General features: G+C 44.7%; 1 protein-coding gene across 3 annotated transcripts in view; it reads left to right on the top strand.

The window, feature by feature from the left end:
* The window catches only part of HECW1 (HECT, C2 and WW domain containing E3 ubiquitin protein ligase 1), a 458832-nt gene that overhangs the window by 193203 nt on the left and 242115 nt on the right, over nucleotides 1-23514 (top strand). For all 3 annotated transcript variants that reach the window (NM_001265810.1, XM_015133529.3, XM_077994791.1), the window contains 2 exon segments: nucleotides 14232-14556; nucleotides 22706-22813. In NM_001265810.1, coding sequence (NP_001252739.1) covers nucleotides 14232-14556; nucleotides 22706-22813 — 433 coding nt within the window.

Below are 23514 nucleotides of genomic sequence, written 5' to 3'. Positions count from 1 at the left end.
TTGGCTGTAAGGATTCTTCTCCAGTGTGTTTATAAGATGGCAATTTAAACACATATACAGTGGAGTCACTAGAAAACAACATAGTGATTTTTCTAAAAAAAAAAAAACCTAAATTGGGTCAGGTATCGTGGCTCATGCCTCTACTCCCAGAACTTTGGGTGGCCAAAGCAGGAGGATTATTGGAGGCCAGGAGTTGAAGACCAATCTGGGCAAAATAGAGAGACCTGTCTCTACAAAAACATTTTTATTAATTAACCAGGCACGGTAGTACATGACTGTGGTCCCAACTACTCAAAAGGCTGAGGCAGAAGGATAGCTTGAGCCAGGAATTTGAGGTTGCAGTGAGCTTTAGTGGCACCACTGAACTCCAGCCAGGGTGACAGAGTGAGACCCTGTCTCTGGGGAAAAATAGGAAAAAAAAATTTAGATTGGATAGGACTTAGAGTATGTGCCCTGATACCTTTATATTCTAGTTGGAATAGAGTGCACCATTCTCTCCTTGTCCAGAATATTCACCCCACTCTCTCTGGGCAATGGTGCTTTCTTCTAATAACCTCATTTTGGCAATTAGGTATGGAAAACTCCACAGAATATTTGGAGTTATTAAATTTTCACACGAATAAGTCCTGACTCTCCAGGGCAGATGCCATCATTTCTATTTCAGTTCATTTTCCAGGGTTTGGCATGTACATTTGTTGACTGAATAAATAAATGAAGCCCTGCTGGGAAATGCACCCTTAGCAGTTTATAGTCCCCCTGACATGTGCTTCTAACTGCCTCCAAGTAGTATTAATAAAGTAGTAGTCATATGCCAGTCTCCGACTGGGGATCATAATTGAAGCACTGACATGATGACTTTATCTCTGATGACTGATGGCAATGAGACCTGTCCTTTGCAAAGAGCAAAGCCCAAGTCTTGCAGTATGTGGGCATTAAGACTCATTAGCATGTACCTGTGGCTCTGGCTTCCTCACAACTGATGTTTCCTCTTGGAAAAACCCAAATTACTTTGATTTTCTCACTTTCCTTTTAATACTTCATCTCTTGGAGCTTTGTAGAAAGCCTGAGCAGAGCCGTGTGAATGGCAAGCCAGGGGCCTCACTGCAATGAGCTGGTCTCCGTCGCCACCACTGTGCATGAGGTGCAGGCTCTGTCTGCCACCCCTGCATCTCAAGGCTCCTTTCACAACTCTTATTCTCTGGAGCGAGACCACACGTTAATCTCTGCTGTTTTCCGCATACAAGGTAAAATGGAAAATTAGAGATGTTATCTGAATAATTTATTCAAGCCTCAAATAAAAAGGAAATTCTAAAATATCCAGATCATTGAGACTTCTGAGTTTCTATTAGTCTGGACATAGACGACTTGTCTTGTTACTAGTGGAAATGGCAGTGAGTGCCCTTGAATACATTACTGTATCCTTGAGGCCAGAGATGTCTAAGCATCAGCTTACAAGTGAAAAATGTCTTAGTGAGATGATAATCATTGGTTTGCCATCTGATAATTGCTGCAGAGAGTCAAGGAGGTAGCAACAATTAAACTGTTTATCTCATGGAATTTAATGTGAACCTATATCACACTGTTGAGCAAAGATTCCACGAGGCCAGAATCGGTGGGAGAGGCAGTGGGGCTGGTACCTTCCCGGTATCTTTGGTGTATCTTTGGTGCATCTTTGACATATCAGAGACAAGTTCAGAAGATGGTCACAGGCAACCAAGCAAAAGAGATGGACTGCATGAAAACCATGCCTTTTCCCTCATCTGTAAAATTGAAAATACTGTCCAAAATCCCACAGCAGACTGTAGCTTCTGTCCATGAGTTCAAAGGTTCCAAGTTTAGTCCTTCAGCATAACTGAGAAAGAGACTTAAAAAAAAAAAAAGTTTCCAAGCTGCCTCAATTGTTGTCCCTTCCTTTTAGCTCTAAAAAATCAGAAAGGTTAGTTGTGTGGAAAATGTCAGAAGAGACTTTCTGTTAAATATGTTAAAGAATTTCAGCAGTAAGTGTCACCTGAGACGTTTAAGAGATCATAGTAGCGGCCGGGTGTGGTGGCTCAAGCCTGTAATCCCAGCACTTTGGGAGGCCGAGACGGGCGGATCACGAGGTCAGGAGATCGAGACCATCCTGGCTAACACGGTGAAACGCCGTCTCTACTAAAAAATACAAAAAAAAAAAAACTAGCCGGGCGAGGTGGCGGGCGCCTGTGGTCCCAGCTACTCGGGAGGCTGAGGCAGGAGAATGGCGTAAACTCGGGAGGCGGAGCTTGCAGTGAGCTGAGATCCGGCCATGGCACTCCTGCCTGGGCGACAGAACAAGACTCCGTCTCAAAAAAAAAAAAAAAAAAGAGAGATCATAGTAGCTAAGTGTCCCCTTTCTTTTAACGTTCTTCTAGAACCCAGCGAAACTTTGGACTGAGGCAATTCCTCCACACTCCCAGCCCACATCACAGAGTCTTAGTGATCATTCCTCCATTGCTGTCAGAGCTGAATATCATATCCCATTTTTTTGTTTTGTTTTCAAAATGGAGTTGTTCCTTTCTTTTACCATTCCCCTGAATAATTGCTAATAAAGCAATATGACACTCATCTAGGTCACCTGATTTGCTGGTTTTGATCACAGGGATATCTTGATGCTGTTGGACTTTTCCCCATGGAGCTCTTACTCTGTTAGACAAGTGTCCATTCTGCTGTGGCTCACTTGAAAAGCAAGGCTTTGTCTTTGCTCCTTTGTGATTTATTTCTTCCATCAATGTTAAGAGCTTGATGGAGCTTGGTGGGTTAATTATCCTTAAATCTCCTTATCCTTTCAATTCCCCCATTCTATCCTAAATCACTACAGATAGGCCTATTCTATACACATATTGCCAGTTCTTCCTTATTTCCTTCCTCTTCCAATAAGAATCTCTTGATGTAAACCACCTCTGCCAGTCCTCCTTTCTCAGCCTGGTGCTGAGATGGTGCAGCCTGGTGTGGCTAAGGTGTGTGGCAGTCAGAATTGGAACTGAGTGACAGAGCTAGAAAGAGCACAAGAGTGGGCAGAGTGATGACCGGGAAGGAACCTGGGAAGGAACGTGCTGCCTGTGGCCCCATCTGAGATACGAACTGGCTTTGTCTCCCTTCAAGGGTGGAAGAGGAATAGGTATGAAACGTGGAAGGAGCGAGAGATGCCTTTATATTGCCAGTATAGGTATGAAATGTAGGAGAGAGAGATGCCTTTGTATTGCTAATGGCCATGCCTGCTTTACTCTTCATCACTGCTCTAAGTTGCTCTCCTAAATGCTCTGAGACCTCAACACTGAATTTATATCAGACATGGCCGTGTTCATCCGGGGCACTTTGATCACAATAGGAAAGTGCTGCTGCTGCTGATTCAACCCCACTGGGTACTGATGATGGGCATTATGGTTCATAACCCCAATGACTGGCACACTTATCAGAGCTGCAGTCCAAGATGGGGCCTTCCTCTGGCCTGATGGGTGATCTGGAAAAGCAGGTACGATGACCTCCCACACTGAGGTGAGAGCTGCACACTGTCCCTGCACCTGCCCAGGAGCCACCCCTGCTAGTTCGGCAGTAACTTCTGCCAAGGTGTCCCTTGTTTAGACTTGAGGGTCCACTTGATCAGTAAAGCTTCTCCCTGCATGTAGACCTTGGCATTCAGGAGAGCTGTACTTGGGCTCCCCAAGACACAGCAGCTCTGTCCGCCTTGCTGTCCCCCTCATTGCTGCAGCGTGAAGTTTCTAAGGTGAACAAAACCTCCGTGGCCCCCCCTCTCCAATGGAGGAGGTCTTATTTCTTGGTGTGCCATGGGAGACCCCTTTCGCATACTTCCAGCTGCCCTCAACACTGTCTGGCAGGCAGCTAAGAGGAACTCTGCTGAATCTGGAAGCTTGGCATGCTTTTAGTAAAGACATGCTTTTACACGAGAAGTTCCTTCTGCTTAGATTGGATTTGCTTCAGCTTTTGCCCCTTCCTTCCAGGTCCAGCTTCCATGTCCTCCCATCTGGGAAAGTAGTCCCAGCATCTCTGTCGCTCCTAGGCGGGACCGTGCCCACCACCCCATCATTGCCCTCACCATTGTGTCACAGTTGACTGCTTAAATGTCTGCCTCCTGTACCAAACTCTCCAAGGCTATGAGCACTGTTTAAGTCCTCTGTGTATCCGTACTCAGCACTTAGCACAAGGCCTAGTACACACTAAAGACTCCATCTACATTTCCTGATTGACTGGGCTAAAGAAAGAAAGAAGAGGTCAGGTGCGGTGGCTCACACCTGTAATCCCAGCTCTTTGGGAGGCTGAGGCGGTTGGATCACTTGAGGTCAAGAGTTCAAGACCAGCCTGGCCAACATGGTGAAACCTCATCTCTACTAAAAATACAAAAAAATTAGCCAGGCATGGTGACACGCGCCTGTAATCCCAGCTACTTGGGAGACTGAGGCAGGAGAATCTCTTGAACCTGGGAGGCAGAGGTTACAGTGAGCTGAGATCGCACCATTGCCTTCAGCCTAGGCAACAAGAGCGGAAACTCTGTCAAAAAAAAAAAAAAAAAAAACAAAAAAAAAAAGGAGGGAAGAAGACCAAAGATAGGATTTACTTAAAAATACACCCAACTATGCTGGGTCCAACCACCCAGGGGATATAAGAATTTAAACAAGAGCATCTTTACAGCACCTTGAGCCTCCACAACAAATGATAACATGCTTTCGAGCATTAATTTCAATGAGGATACAAACTCAGTGCTGCATCTGAAACCCTCCTAAGTGTATTTCTTAGAGCTGTACTCCCTGTCTGGCCCCATCACCTCATAACAGGCAAATGAGGATACGACTATGAATGGAGGAGGGAAACACACACTGGCTTACGCTCTCATCAAGCCTGAGGCTCCCTCCCGAGCCAGGCAGCTCAGGCAATGGACGAGGCAGCTAACAGGCCTCGGGGAGTCTCAAGGTCCACTTGGGGCCCTGCTGCTCCCCTGCTGCATGGTCAGGGCAGCCCTTCTCAGGCTTCAGCTTCCCAGTGAATAAGAGGAGGGGTTGGCTCAGAACCCTCCCATGAGTGTCATTGTGGGATCCTGTGTGATTCACGGTATTGTGGGTTGGCTTTTGGAGACTAGACTTCAGCCAAGCAGGTGGTGGTGCCCTGGTTATGGGAAGAGACACAGTCACCCCACTCAGCACAGCGCACCCCCTGCTGGGCTCAGGGTGGAGTGAGGCTGAAGTCATCATGGGGGCTCCTCACAAATGCCGGCACAGGGCCGCCCCGGGAGGATGATGTGGCCGGCTCACAGCAGCTCCACCTCCCTTTCTCTCCTGTATGGTCCACTGGAGTCGGGCACCTTGGGCCCCTGGAGCCACACTATGGTTCTGGGAGGTGAACACATATCCTTTTCCTCTGCAGTGTCAGTAGGTAAAGAGGAAACGTTTCCTCTTTCAATCAGGCTAGTGCCTTCCTGAGGAAGAAACGGTATTTCCTAACATTGAGAAGGGGAAAGTGGGTCTCTTTCCCACATCTGTAAGTTCCCATTCATTCTGTCTCTGTGTCTTACACACACACACACACACACACACACACACACACACACACACACACACACACACAGGAATACCACTTCTCACCTTTCCTTTCTGTGTAAACCAGAGGAGGTGCTAAATATTATGAACAGGAATTTGCCCCAGCTAACCCGATGAGGCCCTCCTGCCTGCCACCTTCCTCCCTCTCCCATGCCCACAGCCGCCTGCCCATTCCTCTGCCCATACAAACCGCCCAGATTTCAGCAACTTCGCTGCTGAACACCTCCAAACAGAAACCTCCCAAATAGCCCGGAGCTGCACCAAGCAATTCCAGACTTGAGCAAAGCAGTGAAAGGTCTGTTCGCGCCCCTCCTGGAGCCTGGTTTCTCTTACGTGTGCGTGAGAATGGCGTGTGAGCAACAAGGAGCAAGACCACCCCACTCCCCGACCCCCCGCACCTGCCATCAAAGGGCTGCAGAGTCAAAAGTGGGAGGGGATGTCCAACTCTCACGCTTATTGGTGGGTCTTTTTTTGATGTGCGATAAGGCGTCATGTGTTCCTAAAATAATGTGCCTGACTGTCATTTTAACAAGTTCCTTGTATTTTAAATCATGACTTCCTATGTGGATATTATCTGGCTTGCCTTGATTTGCTTATTAAAATTTTCTCCCCCTAATGTTCCCTTTCAGCCAGCAACGAGTGGGATTTTATTTCTTTTTCAAAGAAAAGAAGCCCACACAGTTTAGTTTATGTAATTCTGTTATATTCTTCCACACAATGGCCAGCACGAAAGAAAGCTTTTTTAGCACATGGCTTTGAGGCTGAAAACACAAATTTAGGCACAGGTTTCAGGAACAGGTGTCTGGGAGCTGAAGAGTTAGATAGAGATGGTGGCTTAGCAGCCACCTCCCACCCTACTCCCTTACGCCTGACAGCGGGTCAGGACCACCTCACAGCCCCTACACCCGCCCCTGTCCCACAACATCCCTCATACACAGCAGTTCCCAAGCAGAGATACAAATGGGTAAGCAGCACTCAAATCTCAGGATGCGAGAAGGAGAGGGGGACCCGGGGGCAGTATTTAATCTCATCCCAACACTTTCTTCTTCTTTGACAGGTGATGAAGGCAATTCCCAGAGAGGTGGAGCCCTTATTTTTACCCTAACAAATTGTTTTCCTTAACAGTGGTGACTCAGAGGAAATGCGTGGGCTGCAGTGATTTTTGTGATCTCTTGTGCCTGCCATTGGGTTGGGTAGGAGGTTTCTGCTTTTAGACTGTTAGGACCAGCAGGGCCCAGCAGCGAGTAGAGCTCTGGATAAAGCTGCCCTGGCCTTGTCTCTGAACCCTCCAGCCCAAGCCATCCCCACTTCTCCTGTGCTGCCTCAGGGATTCCTGGTGCTTCTATGCTGGTCCTGTATCCGGACACCTGACCCATCCCAATGCAGTCCAGGAACCAGGAACTCAACTCGAGCGATTCTGGGCACCAAGCCTTGTGCTTAAGGCAAAAGAAGTGCTTAGAAGAGTTCCTGAGCTCAAGGAGCAGAGCCCCATGTCCAGGTGCCCCCCAGCCCACACATTACCCACACATGCATTCATTCATTCAACACAGTTATTTATTTATTTATTTATTGACTCATAGGGAGTCTTGCTCTGTCACCCAGGCTGGAGTGCAGTGGCGCAATCTTAGCTCACCGCGGCCTCTGCCTCCCTGGTTCAAGCAATTCTCCTGATTCAGCCTCCCGGGGTAGCTGGGATTACAGGCACATACCACCACACATGGCTACTTTTTTTGTATTTTTAGTAGAGACAGGGTTTCACCATGTTGGCCAGGCTGGTCTCGAACTCCTGACCTCAGGTGATATGCCTGCCTCAGCCTCCCAAAGTGTTGGGATTACAGGTGTGAGCCACAGCACCCAGCCTCAACAGAGTATTTACTGAGCATCATCTGCGTTCTTCCCAGGCACTACTTTTTTTTATTTTTATTTTTATTTTTTGAGACGGAGTCTCCTTCTGTTGCCCAGGCTGGAGTGCAGTGGCCCAATCTCGGCTCACTGAAAGCTCCGCCTCCCGGGTTCATGCCATTCTCCTGCCTCAGCCTCCCAAGTAGCTGGGACTACAGGTGCCCGCCACCGCGCCCGGCTAATTTTTTGTACTTTTAGTAGAGACAGGGTTTCACCGTATTAGCCAGGATGGTCTCGATCTCCTGACCTCGTGATCCACCCGCCTCAGCCTCCCAAAGTCCTGGGATTACAGGCGTGAGCCACCGCGCCCGGCCACCAGGCACTACTTTTGCTGGAAATGCAGACCTGAAGTTGCTAGGCTGGGCTGCTGTCTTGGTGCCTGCCGTCTAAGTAGAGGGGACTGACAGAAAATAAGTTGACAGGTAAGGCAGTTTTAGACAGAACATCTCATTCAGGCTCTGATGGAAATCTCCATTGAAGCCAGAGAGGAAGCTGCGGGACTGAGAACAGTCACTGAGTTCAGAGTGGAAGCTTCAGGGTATAAGCGTCTCCTGGAAGTGACTAAGCCAGGTAGACTTCGGAATGTGGTCAGAAGGCAACACAGCACAGTCGCTAAGTCCCTAATGAACTCTCTTCCTGCGATGACCTTGGCTTTTGTCAAAGCCTTGTACCAGGAATCTGCCACTATAATCGTGATTAAAACTCTCTTAAGATCTTACTCACCACATTTCATTGTGTTTCCTACAGAAGGTCTAAGATGAAACATTTTGTTAAGAACTTGGAGGAAGAAAAAAGTCCTTGTATTCTGATCATAAGAACTAAGCTTTCCTTTCATCTTCTTGGCTGCCAAGACGCTCAGAGAAGTATCTGAATTTCAATTACTGCAATTCTGTCCTTCTGTTTTATAATTTGGAGAGAATGCTTAAGAATGATAAAAGTGCCCTCTTATAATCGTCCATACACAGGCTCAAATCCCCATTTCCGGCCACACATGGATGACCTCAGAATTTTTATTAACCATTCTGAGCTGGGTTTTCTAGCAACCTGAGAATAGTGAAACTTGATACTGTTGTTGTTGTTGTTGTTGTTTTGGGGGGGACAGAGTCTCATTCTGTCACGGAGTGCAGTGTATGATCTCGGCTCACTGCAACCTCCGCCTCCCGGGTTCAAGCAATTCTCCCTGCCTCAGCCTCAACAGCTGCGATTACAGGCGCCCATCACCATGCCCAACTTTTTTTTTTTTTTTTTTTTTTTGAGATGGAGTTTAACTCTTGTTGCCCAGGCTGGAGTTCAATGGCATGATCTCAGCTCACTGCAACCTCTGCCTCCTGGGTTCAAGTTATTCTCCTGCCTCAGCCACCCAAGTAGCTGGGATTACAGGCATGTGACACCATGCCTGGCTAATTTTGTATTTTTAGTAGAGACAGGGTTTCGCCATGTTGCCCAGGCTGGTCTCGAACTCCTGACCTCAGGTGATCTGCCCATCTCAGCCTCCCAAAGTGCTGGGATTACAGGCATAAGTCACCATGCCTGGCCTTGATAGTGTTTTAATGAGATATACAAAATTTCACTGCATAAAGCAAATGCTCAGAATTATTTTATTTTTGTCTTCCTTCGTATCACTACTTCCTGATCTCTGTCTGTTTTGTATTTTCCTATTTTATTATATATTTCTTGGGTTGTAAATTTTCTCAAATCCTTTGTAGAAAAAGACAAGTTTTGATTTTTTTTTTTTTTTTTTTTAAGTTCCATTACCCTCCTGGTGTCATAACAAAGCCGAGTGCAGGATAGCTTTGAGCAAGAAGCTGCAGGCGTCTTCTTGATCAAAGTAAAATCTGCTCATGGACTAAAAAAGTATTACGTTCTTTCTTCCAACTAAATAATGCCAGTTTCTATAACCTCATCTTATATACTTTAATGAAGCTTCCTTCAAGGGCTGTGTATTTCACTAACAATTTTTGATTCCTTGGTGTAGAGGCAATTTTTAAGAGTCATTTACTCTATTATAGACATGCCTTTGTCTGCTTTCTTTTCATTTCTGAGATGGCACTCACTCACGGCTTTATATTGCAAGACAGAAACGCTATTAATGACTTAGTTAGATAGAAACTGACAGAGCAGAATCTTTTGTCTCCAGGTTCTTAAAAAAAAAAAATCGATGCATAATAACATGTTCCATCCCTAGAAGTGATGATTTTCTGCTTTTAAGATTCTGGGTTTTTTTACAGGTTTTATTTTTGTTAATGTGCTATACTCCATGAGAATATCTTAAAACGTATTAAACCCACAAGGCCTGTTCCAAGATTAAGAAAAAAAGAAAAACAACAAAGAGCATATCACTTAATTCAAAACATTTCAACAATTACGATGTTGTTTAAGTTGGAAAGTAAAACAAATAAACACAACATTGGTGGGTCCTCTGCTACAAATAGGAAGAAAAAAAAAACCAGCAGATGGTATTTACTCCCTATAAAGCAGGGCAGTTTGTACAGTGTATTTAAATTGCTCTCAGAGGCTCACTCATCAGACCCACTTTTTCAAGGGTCAGCTAAAATCTATGCTTGACATAGCCCGTAACTAGGGACACGTGATTACAACCAATAACTGGAAAATTACAGTGATACTGAAACTATTGCTGATATTCTTGTGGTCCTCCTATCAGTTCCTATTGTTTATCACCAAAGGGAAAAGAAGACGAAAGATACTTGAGTTATTAGTGGGTTGGAGAAAAGGCTGGGAGAAATTTAGTGATATCCACTGATTTCCCATACATACAGAGATCGGGAGGGCCACCCTTTGCAGAGAGGAAAAAGAAAGGAGGTCTCCTGGTGGGGAGATCTGCTTTAGAGGTTAGGAAGAATGGCGGAGTTGTAAGACATTGGAATCACTGTCTAGGAAGAGAGTGGCCTTTTATCCAGGGCTATTTAAAAACAGGACAGAGCTTCATCTATCTCCCACAGTTCAGATGTGAAGAGAGAATGATTAAATTGCTTCTTCTAGCCTGATGAGTCTATAGTATATGCTAGAAACACTTGTGAATGCCTGGGAGAAACATAGCCACAAAGGAATTGCATGTTAAGCAATCAGCTTTATCCACCTGCTGTGTTCAAGAAGCAACTGTTGACATTTGCTCAATGTGCTCACCACAAACCAAAACAAAATAAAATAAAAATGGGGTAACTAGGTGAGGGATGGATGTGCTAACTAACCTGATTGTGGTAATCATTTCACTATATATATTACATATATATATAATATATATTTCACTATATACAGTGAAATATATATACTTACATATTGTATATAATATATATTATATATTTCTGTCTATATAATCTTCACATCGTACACCTTAAAATCATGCAATTTTATTTGTCAATTATACCTCAATAAAGCTGGGAAATTAAAAATAAAAAGGAGCAACTGTTGTGAGTCTTTAATAAAAACCTGTTTTGGACATGATGGAATATAATTTTAAGTTCACCTCCTTCCTACGTAACTTTGTGTTCATATCTTTATTTTCTTCTCTCTATGTACCATCTACTACTAAATTATCATGCCTTTCTGTATTTTTTCTTTTTTTTTTTTTCTTTTTTTTTGAGACAGGGTCTCACTCTTGTTGCCCAGGAGTGCAGTGGCACAATCTTGGCTCACTGCAACATCTGCCTCCCAGATTCCAGCGATTCTCCTGCTTCAACTTCCCAAGTAGCTGTGATTACAGGCACCCATCACCATGCCCGGCTAATTTTTGTACTTTTAGTAGAGACAGGGTTTCACCATGCTGGCCAGGCTGGTCTTGAACGTCTGACCTCAGGTGATCCGCCTGCCTCAGCCTCCCAAAGTGCTGGGATTACAGGCCTGAACCATCGCTCCCGGCCTTTTTATCTATTTTTATAAGCCATCTTAAACCCTTTCTGGAACGAGAAGGGATATCATTGAATAAAATAATTTCTATAAATTAAAGCTTTGGGGGTTTTTCGTGCCAGGAATTATGCAAGGTACAGGGGATATACAGAGGAGAAAACTTCACAGTGTGGGAGTGAACGTGGACAGATCAACTAGCAACAGTACCTAAGAATTCCTGCAGGGGAATGGGATTCCTGTGCATCACGGAGCAGAAAGTTCCACTTTTGGGAATGGGAAGGAGGCAAGGAGCGGTTACAGCAGAGTTGGTGCTGGAGCATAATTCTGACGCAGAAGTGCAGATCCTGCCTGCAAGCAGGAATGGGGAGGATGTGTGCAAAGACAGGGTGGTGGGAGAGGGTGGGGTGCAAGGGACAGCTTTGAGACTGCCCTGCTTATCCCTGGCAAATGTCATCATTCCAATCCAGTAATTGCTGACAAATGTCTTCTTTGACTAATGTTCCCTTCTCTACCTTTGCTCTCGCCGTGTGGACAGTGATCACTGCCGTAATTTGACAGTTTCAGGAGAGTTCTCTAGTTTCCAGGGGATTTTAGTAAAAATGCAATAGCAGAATTGTTGTCTTCAGCAAAAGAGAAACACCCTATAATCCTTTTGAGGCCCTGATGGAAACCACATACATAAAAATCTTTATCTTAGGCTCTTCATCATTAATGCAGAAATATCCTACTCAGTCGTAAACCTTACAAATAAAGGAGCCTCTCCCCTGAACACCGGTCTATGGAGCACCTTTACAAATACACTAGGCTGTTTAACCCTTGGTACTTTGATTTTGTAAGAAAACCTGAGGGTTTCTTGAATTTAATGCATGAACTTAAGAGTGAGGACTCTGGGGTGGCGTGAAGGAAGCCTGTTCAGTGACGGAGCCTGGCTGAGTGCCCAGGCCCTATGTCTCAGTGAGGTTTCCTTCCTAAAGCATTACCAGTAGTATCTTAGCAGGAGATTTTTATTTATTGAGCACGTACTATACTAAGAACTTGACTTGCACTGTCTCATTAAATTCTGACAACAGCCCATTTACAGAGGAGGAAACCGAGGTCCAGAAAGATTAAATTGTCCAGGGATAGACCCACAACTGGGAAGCTGGGAGGTGTTGCCTCAGCTTTGATTATGGTCTAACTCATAATTATTTTGAATCTCCGTAATACTATAAGATGGTATTAGTCTACTTTAAGTGGATGAATAAGTCCGCTTATTAGACTATTTTAAGGGAACTAAACAAACCTTGTGCTGTTGCAGCAGCCTTTCTGTTCTGGGGATTTTACAAAGGTCTCTGGTCAGCGCCTCCTGGAGGGGTGTCAGTTTACTGAGATCCTCCCTGAACTGCCCAGAATAGCCATGGTGCCTTGAGATAGGTGGGTGGTTCCTGCTTCCCTGGTCTTCAGCGCTTTGCCTGTGTTCCTGAGAGGAGGGACGGTTTCCAGGCAACACCATGGTCCATCTATTTTCATACTGCTATAGTGACAAGCATTTTGAAAAAATAAGAAACATGGTCCCAGTAGGGTGATGAGATGCTTTTTGCAGTCTGGCTTGCCTGCCCGTCATAATTCTACAGCAACCACCAGTAGGGCCAAAGGAATTCCAAACAGGAGACACAGATGAGTGAAAGGGCCTGCCTGCCCCATGGCCATAGAGGACCAAGACTCCGAATGCCAACACTGTGCTTTCTCAGGCTGATAGACTATTTACAACATCCTGGTCTTAGAGGATGGAGAAAGTGCAGGCCTAAATTACCGCTAACTATGTTGATGTAAGTGAAAGAGTACACTGTTGCTGTAGTCTGCTCATCATGGCTGGTAAACAAAAAGTCAATAATTTGCATTTGATTAGGTGCATAATAAGTTACAGTTCCTGGGATCTAAACTTCATGAGTCAACACTTTTTTAGGCCTTAATCTTTTCTTCTTGAAAACTACATATGGAACAACATGAACTTCAATAACCAGGACCCCCCAAAAATGTTCATTTAAACGCAATTTTAGTATACTTTGATGAAGTCAGAATCACCCTTGCTTGTTTCAAAAACCAATCCTCTGCGTGAGTTCTATCTGCTGCCCGTCCTTCTGTGTTTTCAGAGTTATCTGTGCCCAAAACGAGTTATTGCTCTGCATCGGCTTGGCTCATTTTAAGTGCTCAAAGTTGTAAACAATACAAAAATGCATCTTTTTCTCATCAATGTTTTCTACACTAACACCGGCTCCAAGGGAGATACAGTCCTCTGAGATTGGATTTTATTGAAAATCGTGGTGTTCAAAGCGTACTAGGATGTTTGAAATCCTTCACAGAAACTTCATACAGCCCGAAGGCATTCTGTAGAGTGAAAGATTGTAAATGGAGGAGTGACTGCCTCTCCCAGCAGGGACCACTTCTAATTCTGGGCTGTGTGTAGGGACCTGAATGCTGCAGGGATCACTCAGAGGTTAATAATGATAATCGTCGTTTGCCTTAAAGAAGGATCAAATCAGATCCAATGTAATTGACGTTGGAGAACTCAAGGGATGGTGTTTGGTTGAGGAATAGTCACACCTTCAGGGTCGTTCTACACATCCCAGTCCTTCTGGTATCAAGTGGGTTAAAGCCAGGAGAGGCAGAGACTCCAACAGAGCATGGAAACGCAGGACACCCTGGTGCACTCGTGTTTTTGTTCTTGCTGTCCCTGTGTGAACCCAGAGCTGCAGCCTTTGTCACGAGGAAGATGCTCTATGCCATGTTTCAGATCTGCCCAGCAGGGCAGCTCACTCACAGCGCGTGTCTCCCAGCACATATTTCATTTTCCTGTGATGACAGCAACTGAGTGGCCGGCGTGCCCTGACCCTGCTCACTGTCTCTTTGCTCCCACAGAATCTGTACCAGAACAGGTTTTTAGGCCTGGCCGCCATGGCGTCTCCTTCTAGAAACTCCCAGAGCCGACGCCGGTGCAAGGAGCCTCTCCGATACAGCTACAATCCTGACCAGTTCCACAACATGGACCTCAGGGGCGGCCCCCATGATGGCGTCACCATTCCCCGCTCCACCAGCGACACCGACCTGGTCACCTCGGACAGCCGCTCCACGCTCATGGTCAGCAGCTCCTACTACTCCATCGGGCACTCTCAGGACCTGGTCATCCACTGGGACATAAAGGAGGAAGTGGACGCTGGGGACTGGATTGGCATGTACCTCATTGGTGAGTAGAATGTGCCAAGTGTATTATTCATAATTCACTTTTACGTATGCTGTCACATTTTAATAAACCTACAATATAATTAAAATATACAAGCAACTGTGTTATATGCCAGATTCTAACACACTGAAGACCACTATTGCATGACCTTGTTTTTCTGCAAAATGGATAATAAGTCCTCTCTTGCCATCTCTATTCCATGAAAGAAAATCATGAGATATAGCAGAGTGAGGTGTGGTTAAACACAAACATCATTATCATTTGCAACTATAGAAGCTCTTCTACTTATGAATAAGTTAATATCAAAGCCTATTTTTAAATCTATGTGCTTATAAGACAAAGTAACACCATATGCCCAACCAATGTAAGCACACCTACATGGAGGTCATTTCACTTCAGTTTCTAGCATAATCTTCACCAGCTCTTCCAACATTCTTACTGCTTTGTATTCAACAGACAAGCTGGGATTATACATACAGGCATACAGGCATGGTGCTGGAGAAAGCTGACTTGCCTTACTTTAGGTGGAGATTTATTAAAAATTTTGAAAGTGCCAAAGTTGAAAGTTCACCAGAAGAAATTGTTCTATGTGAATTTTCTCAAGTCTTTGCAAACAAAACAAGTTATGCAAATAAGTTGGATGCTGAGGCAATTATTTTTATGAAAGTTTCACCATTCTCATGGATTGGTTTTGAAAATCTTGTAATTATGAAAACCAATTTAAATGAAAAATGTATTTCATCTATTTTATGTGATAGAATCAGCTGTCATGGAAATTGATGTGTTTACCCAAAAGTCAAGTTATAATTGCTGGAAGGCCACAAGAGTCAACAGATTCAACACCAGGTCCATCCGAGGCCAGGCCTTCTGTCTTCAGGCTGTGCAACATTTGCACATTCAGACACACAACACCGGATTTAACATCACAGAAAGTAATGGATTGTTATGAGTAGTTTACAACCTGGACAGTTTTTCTGATAAAATAAAGGGGATCTTATCTGACTAACTAGTTCTCAGGGAAATATTCTTGGGTCTCTTAAAGGTTTTTCCATCAGCTTGGTTAGTGTGTTTATAATACACACATTAATGTAAAGATGGAGATGCATACATTGTTGAAATTTTTACACAAATAGCTGTGACTAGCTAAACTAGATTTCCAAAAGTTAAAATTCAATTTGTTTCTGAAAAACAAAAATCGTTCTTGAATAAAAGTAGATACTATCCGTCAAGAACAGAGATTGCAAAATAACAGCCCAACGAGCATTTTTTTTTTTTTTTTTTTTTTTTGAGACAGAGTTTCACTCCTGTTGCCCAGGCTGGAGTGCAATAGCACGATCTCAGCTCACCACAACCTCTGCCTCCCGGGTTCAAGTGATTCTCCTGCCTCAGCCTCCCAAGTAGCTGGGATTACAGGCATGTGCCACCACACCTGGCTAGTTTTGTATTTTTAGTAGATGGGGTTTCTCCATGTTGGTCAGGCTGGTCTCAAACTCCCGACCTCAGGTGATAACACCTGCCTCAGCTTCCCATAGTGCTGGGATTACAGGTGTGAGCCACTGCCCCCGGCCACATATTTTGTTTCATTTACATTGTTTTGTTTTAAATTTGATTGATTATCCACACTTAAAATGTAGAAGTTTCAAGTTGAAACCCAACTTTCTAGCTTCTTTCACAAAAGCCTCCAATTTGGCAGTCTAAGCCTGTGATACCATATGGTTCTAATCAGCTGGAGTTAAGCCTCTGGACCCTCCCTAGGCTGGCCTGTGACCTTCAGTGTTGCCACAGTCCCCTCCCACCCATTCTGACCTTCATCATGAATGTTTTTTGTTTAGCACTTGAGGTAATTAGGTTTAGCTTCTGAATCTAGGGTTTTGGTTTGGTTTGATTTGGTTTTGGTTTTGGTTTGTTTTTTGGTTTGTTTTGGTTTGGTTTTTTATTGAGATGGAGTCTCATTATATTGCCCAGGCTCAAACTCCTGGGCTCAAGTGATCCTTCAGCCTCAGCCTCCCAAAATGCTGAGATTACAGGCATGAGCCACCATGCCCAGCCCAGATCTAGTTTTGAGTCGTCTCCTTACAAGGGCATCTTCCTGCAGCTGATGAGTGCCGATGCTATTCCTCAAGTTAGGGACCCACTGGAAGAGAAGCCTGTTTGGGGAGAAGGTAATGAGCTCAAGATGGAATTACTGAGTGTCGGACACCTGAGGGACGTGCATCCACAGTGAATGAATGAATGGGTCTGAAGCTCAGCCAGGGATCCAAGCTAGGGTTGTAGATTTGGGTTAACAGACATCTTGGGGGTGGATAAGCTCACTCTAGTGCTGTGTACAGAAAGAGCACCAGATAGTCACAGTGAGAGAGGGGCAGGGGAGAGGCAGACAAGGAACTCCAACAGAAGAGGAGGAGGTGGTGAAGAGGCAGGACAACTAGGAGACTGGAAAGAACAAAAGAAGAGGGAGATAGAGGAGGGGGTGGGTAGCTGTATCAGGTATTACGAAACTCCATGAATGAATAAGATCTGGTGTTAACATGACATTTTGACTGAGATAAAAGTAACCACAACTCATCATTCTAGAACCTTAATTTGACAGTTTGTTATTCTCATTGTAGCTACACATATATAACTGTGAAGTTATGTAATGCAAAATGCCAACACTTTCAATGGCATAGCATTTCAAAAATAACTTCCAAATCCGAAATTGTCTGTGAATCTTAAAAGTCAATAATGTGTAAGTCCTTAGTAGCTTATCTTCCACATTTGCCGTGCTTTGCCAGAGATCAAATCAGAGATCTAGGCCGAGAAATGTAGAGACAGTGATTTCATCTCATCTGTCATTTCATGAATGAGGAGATGTCAAGTCAGTGGCTCCCACAGTCGCACAGCTGCCTCCCCTGGCTCAAGACTCACGCTGCCACAGGACTAGCACAGCATTGTGGTGCAGTGTTGGGTATGGGCCGTGGCACATCAATGTGCCATCAAATGTCCAGGAGAGGCCAGGGTTGTGATGCTTTCAGCATGGTAGGACTTCTAGAGCTCTCAAAGCAAATAGGACTGTTCTGCCATAAGAGGGGGAAGATACCTGGATGTGGAGGGTGAAGTGTGGCTGCTGATTTATGGAACCCAACTCTTGAAGAATTAAAGTTTTTCCTTTACATCAGGCACCCTATTAGAATCTAAAAGAGCAGCGGCTGTATTTCTCAGTTAAGGCACAAACAGAATTCGTGTGTCCAAAGAAACAATGTGAAGGAAAGGCCACAGAAGGGGAGAAAGTGGTATTGATTTTTAGGAGCTCCTCTATCACTTTATGCTTAGAGTCCCTGCTTCTACAAGAGAATGGAGCTTCTACATCATTGGCTTAGTAGTAAGAAAAACAAGTAGATTCTCCCCATATCTCCCGTCCCATTATTATTATTATCATCATCATCATTATTTTGAGATGGAGTCTCGCTCTGTTGCCTAGGCTGGAGTACAATGGCATGATCCCAGCTCACTGCAACCTCCGCCTCCCAGGTTCAAGCGATTCTTCTGACTCAGCCTCTCAAGTAGCTGGGATTACAGGCATGCACCACCACCCCTGGCTAATTTTTCTGCTTTTAGTAGAGATGGGGTTTCATCATGTTGGCCAGGCTGGTCTCAAACTCCTGACCTTAGGTGATCCACCCACCTCAGCCTCACAAACTCCTGGGATTAAAGGAGTGAGCCACCGCACCCAGCTCTGTCCCATTATTTAGTGAAGTCATGGTCCAGCCACAGTGGGAGAATACTCAGAGATATTTTCCCAAGATTTGGTTGTCCGAAAGCCTGAATTACTCTGAAAAATGGAAGCCATATCTTTTTTCTGATGGATGTAGGAGACCTGGGTAGCATATTGATTCTCTCTTTTAATCAGTTATAGGCTCACTTGCTTATTCCACTCCTAACAGCAATAGCGTGTTTGTTATCCACTCTTCTATTATAGATTGTGGCATGGAAACCATAGCTACAATTTTTATTTTGAAGACAAATCAAGAGAAAATATATTACTTGTTTCTTAAGCATGTCTGTTTCTGTAAGCTTCATTAGAACTTTCTGATTAAAATTTTAATAATCCACAAAGATCCTTTTCCTTTCTCTATTATAAAATGAGGAGCAGGTGGTAGGATTCTACACAACAGAGGAAATGCATACCACTCAGAAAATATAATCTTTTCTTGAGGAACTGATCTCTACATGTTCTGTACAAAATGTACGATGACAAAATCTTAAACAGTACTGATGTGAGCTAGTGCTTCAAGTTATTATTAATGGTTTTACATAGTAAGTATCACAGGGATTTGCAATAGAGGGCCCTATTTTTAGCCCAGATTCTAAGCAGAAATAGCTGCTTATTAGATGTTGGACACCGGTCTAAGATCACTAGCTGTATTAGCTGAAGGAATCCTTTCAACAAGATTTTGAGGTAGGTACTTATAGTATTTAATCCCCATTTTGTAGTGAATGATTAAATCAACTGCCTAAGATCACATAGTAATGGTAGATGTAAGCTTCCTGCCTCAAAGGGGATGTAATATTGCTCCCACAAAGAGGCTTCCATCATGACAAGAATGCAGAAAATAACAGCCTCCTGGTAGAGAGCCCAGAGCACCCATTCCACACTGATGTGGAGAGTGTGGCTTGGCCACAGCATCCATTCCAGTTCTCCTCTCCCCTCCTCTCTCCTCCCCTCTCCTCCCCCTTCTCCTCTCCTCTCCCCTCCCCTTCCCTCCCCTTCCTTTCCCTTCCTCCCCTTCCTTCCCCTCCCCTCCTCTCCTCTCCCCTCCCATCTCCTCCCCTCTTCTCTCCTCTCTCCTCTCATCTCCTGTGCCTTCCCCTAGTGCAGAATCTGATCCTCTAAATTTACATTTCCCAGACTCCTGTGCAACCACGTTCTGGATGCAAATTCGATTCATTTAGCTGCACCCGTGCAAGATCCGGAAGGTGAATATGTGAAATGTGGGGATCCTGCTCTTGGGCCTGTGGCTGCTACAAGCATGGCCTTGAGAAATGGAGCTTTTCTGCAGCAGTGTCCCGAGTCTACTCTCTAGCTTCCTGGACACCAACAGGCAGTGGAGGTGGGGGCAGGCAGTGACCTACTCCGCTTGCCACTGGCTGGTCACTGTCTTCGCGGGTGGAGAGGCAGCCGCCATGGCCTGGACAGCAGCCTTCTGCTCTCCAGATTGCAGTGACTGTACTGAGCAGTCATATTCAGCAGGTCCCAGGGCAGCCCTTGTGAGTGAGACAAAGGCATCAGCATCGTTGGAGAGCCAGTTAGGCAGTTATCCTGATTCCAGAGGCCCTGCCTAGAGTCCACTTCTCCAGCCCTGAATTCCCTGTATTAAATCCCTTTCTGCATAAAATATGTAGACTGATTTTGGATTTCTGCAACTGACCCTGTCAATGCATTTTGATTCCTAAGCAAAGACTAGTAACTTTTCTAACAATTCGTAACAAATGCCTGTGGGGAAGGGTTTGACCTCTCAGCCCAGATGGCCCAGGCAAGAATACAGACTATTGTATTTTTCTTGCATGATATTTGTGATTAAATGTTATTGTTAGTGTGAGGGAAGGGGATGCTTACCAAGACTAGTGGCCAGTCCTTTAAAATGTATTGTGTTTAAATGTCTACAGCAAAATATGTTTTTCTCATTAATGTGTGTGTGTGTGTGTGTGTGTTTTGCCATCCTCATCATCCTTTTCTGATTCTTCCCACCCCCCCTTCATCCTTTTCTCATTCATGTTCCTGTGGTTCCTTGATAATTAATCCCCTTTTGTACATTCTATATTCTAATGAAATTACCTGTTTTCTTGAATAAATCTCCAAATATATTAGAAACTCCCTGAGAACACAGACCGTGTCTTGTTCACCAGTGTATCCCCAGGGTTTAGCACAATGTCTGGAACAGAACAAAGTACCCAATACCCATTATCTCATGCATGAATGAACATCCTTCTTCCAGGTGTTATTGTCTATAAATCCCACCATGACCATTAAAGGGAATATCCAGTGGTCAGAGTAGAGAAATTCAGGGAAATACCATCCCTTGGAGAACTGCTATAATGAGGCAAATTTCTACCTGGGTGTGAGACTTGTTATATCTGTGCTGAAGACCCAGGGAGCTAGCAAAATATTACGCCTTTTTGCAGAAATGAGGCAATTACTGTAAAAGATGTATTATGCAATCTTCTTGGTAACCCAAACAGGGCTGTGAGCACACACTGTGAATAAAAAGACAGGCAAATTTTGCAAACAAGTGATTTTCCAAAGGATACAAACAGTTCTTATCAGTAATGAGTGTTCATTTGCCCAGTCATTTTTTTTGCCAGAGAAGGGGCAGCCTAAAATGTGCAATCCACATAGCAGATTACAAGTACGCTTACAGTTATCTCATTTAGTGCTCCCCTGTAGACTGAAGTTATTACTCCTCCCCACTTTGCAGATGAGGAAAGACTGTAGAAGTGACACTATTGGCAAATGGCACAAAAGGCCTCAAGAGCTGGGCCCTTTGGCTTCAAGCTCAGTGGTTTTTGCACTTCATCTCTGCCTGTTTTCTCAGTCCAGCCAGATGCAGCATGTGAACCACAGGGTATCAGGAGAGAAAAGGGCAATCATGAAAAGGGCTCTCTGCAGAGCTGGGGCTCTGGGCCTGCCCTCGGGTGCCCTTGCCCAGGTTGTCCCTCCAGCCCCTACAGTGGATTTGGACTCTCAAAACTTGGTTTTCTCCATAGCCTCAGATCCATCTAGCTCAAATTATTTCTGGTGAAGTGGAAACTACAAGGGCTCCATAGAAGATCAGGGTAAAAGTCATATCCATGTCTTAGTCTGCACTGAAAGTGTGGGGTCTGGAACCAAGAAGGTGACAGGCAGCTTGGTATTCTCAGATCTGTCCTCCCCAAGAATGCTGCATTTCTCTCTGGGCACTGGTTTTAAAGAGGACATCGATGGGTTGCAAAGTGATGAGCAGAGAACAGCAAGAGGTGAAAGCGCACAATCACCCAGAGCTCCTCCCAGGCCTCGTCTCCTCCCTCAGCGCTCTCCTGACCACCCCCCACCCCACCCTCTGGCCTCCTTCCTTGTCACTCTCTATCACAGCACCCTGTTCTTTTCCTTTCTTTCTTTCTTTTTTTTTTCTTTTTATTTTGACGAGACAGAGTCTCGCCCTGTAAACAGGCTGGACATGATCTCAGTTCACTGCAACCTCCACCTCCCAGGTTCAAGCAATTCTCCTGCCTTAACCTCCCAAATACCTGAGATTACAGCTGCCTGCCACCACGCCTGGCTAATTTTTGTAATTTTTTTTTTTTTTATTGGAAACGGGTGTTTCACCATGTTGGCCAGGCTGGTCTCAAACTCCTGACCTCAGGTGATCTGCCCACCTCGGCCTCTCAAAGTGCTGGGATTACAGGTGTAAGCCACCGTGCCCGGCCTCCTTTCCATCTCTTATCACAAGTTACAATCAAACATTTATTCCTTTGCTTAGTGTTTACAGTCTGTCTTCTCAATTGTTTGTAAGCTTTGGTTCAGAAGAGACCATACTGGTTTTGCCCAACACCACAGCCCTTGCACCTTCCCCAGCATCTGGCAGATGGTTGGATTTCAGCTGCTGAATGAACAATGAATGCATGAGTGCATGATGGATGGATGGATAAGTTCACGGGTGCGACCATGTGTAAGGTGGTGGTGATGCCCAGGTGGGAGGAGAGACGATTTGAGATGGAGTCCATGAGAACCAGACCCCAAATGGAGACTTTCTTTATGTCTCGCCCTCAGTCTCAAATTGGTTCGTAGAAGCTTTAGAAGGAAGATTTTCACACTGAGCTTTCACACATGGAAGAGCTATTTAAAAGTGAAGTGAACCGCAATAGCGGTAATTATTTCTCTGTTTCTGGAGGTGTTCCAGAACCAGCTAGATGATCTCCTGCCAGAAGTGCTATGGGGTTGGGAGGAGATCCCTGCATAAAAAGCGTTTGGTCCCAATGGCATCTTGGGATGCTTCCTGCTCTCTGATTCCAGGTGCTTTCTCTCCTGTTGAGATGGAAGCAGCATTTGTATCCTTTGCTTGTTTTCTTTTATTTCCCTAAATATGCTGTTGACTGATATGTTTCTCTGCTCTGCTTTCTTCCTCTGGGAATATAGATGAGGTCTTGTCCGAAAACTTTCTGGACTATAAGAACCGTGGAGTCAATGGTTCTCATCGGGGCCAGATCATCTGGAAGATCGATGCCAGCTCATACTTTGTGGAACGTGAGTATCTTTATCATTCTTGTGGCTTGGCAGGCATGGATGAAGCAGAATTCAACTGTTTCATTATTCGTTCTGCTGCACTGCCTCCACTAGGAAATGGGCCCTCTAAAAAAGAAGTATAGATTTAAAGAGATCCTTAAAAATATGTTCAGTAGTAAGTGGTCAGGTCTAGGGCAGTTGGATAAAAGTCACCCAACCAGCCCAGAGGGCTGCCCCTTTAATACCAAGGAAGAGTTGGTTCCTATTCATAAGCCTCTGGACTTGGGACACTTTGGCTCAGGTCCCTTAACTTTCACTCCATAACTCCTCCGGGGGCGTCTCCAGTGTAGCCATAGTTAGATCAGGTCTTCTCAACAGGCATCCTGCCCTCCAGTTCTACCTTTGCTTGACCCAGTCCTTCAAGGCTTCCTGCCCATGGTCCCAGTCTGTCAGTGATTTTCCACATTTCGCTCTGACTTTTGGCTGTAGCCACAGCTCCTCTGGAGGGCTGTGAGACATTGGTACTGCCATCCTATTTCTTTGATTTTTAATCTACTGACATTTCTGAATATATAACTTGCTGTCATGTATCCTATGTATATGTTTTCTAAAATTTTCTTCTGCCTTTGAAAATAAATCATTATCAGAGTTATGGCAGGCTTTTTTCATGGGTCCCCATACTCGTGTATTTCTTATTGCATGAGGAAATACCTAGATGGGCT

Source organism: Macaca mulatta, chromosome 3 (genome assembly GCF_049350105.2).
Source record: "Macaca mulatta isolate MMU2019108-1 chromosome 3, T2T-MMU8v2.0, whole genome shotgun sequence".
NCBI classification, from domain to species: domain Eukaryota; kingdom Metazoa; phylum Chordata; class Mammalia; order Primates; family Cercopithecidae; genus Macaca; species Macaca mulatta.
Note: the sequence above shows the minus strand (reverse complement) of the source record. Positions and strands in the feature narration are given on the sequence as shown.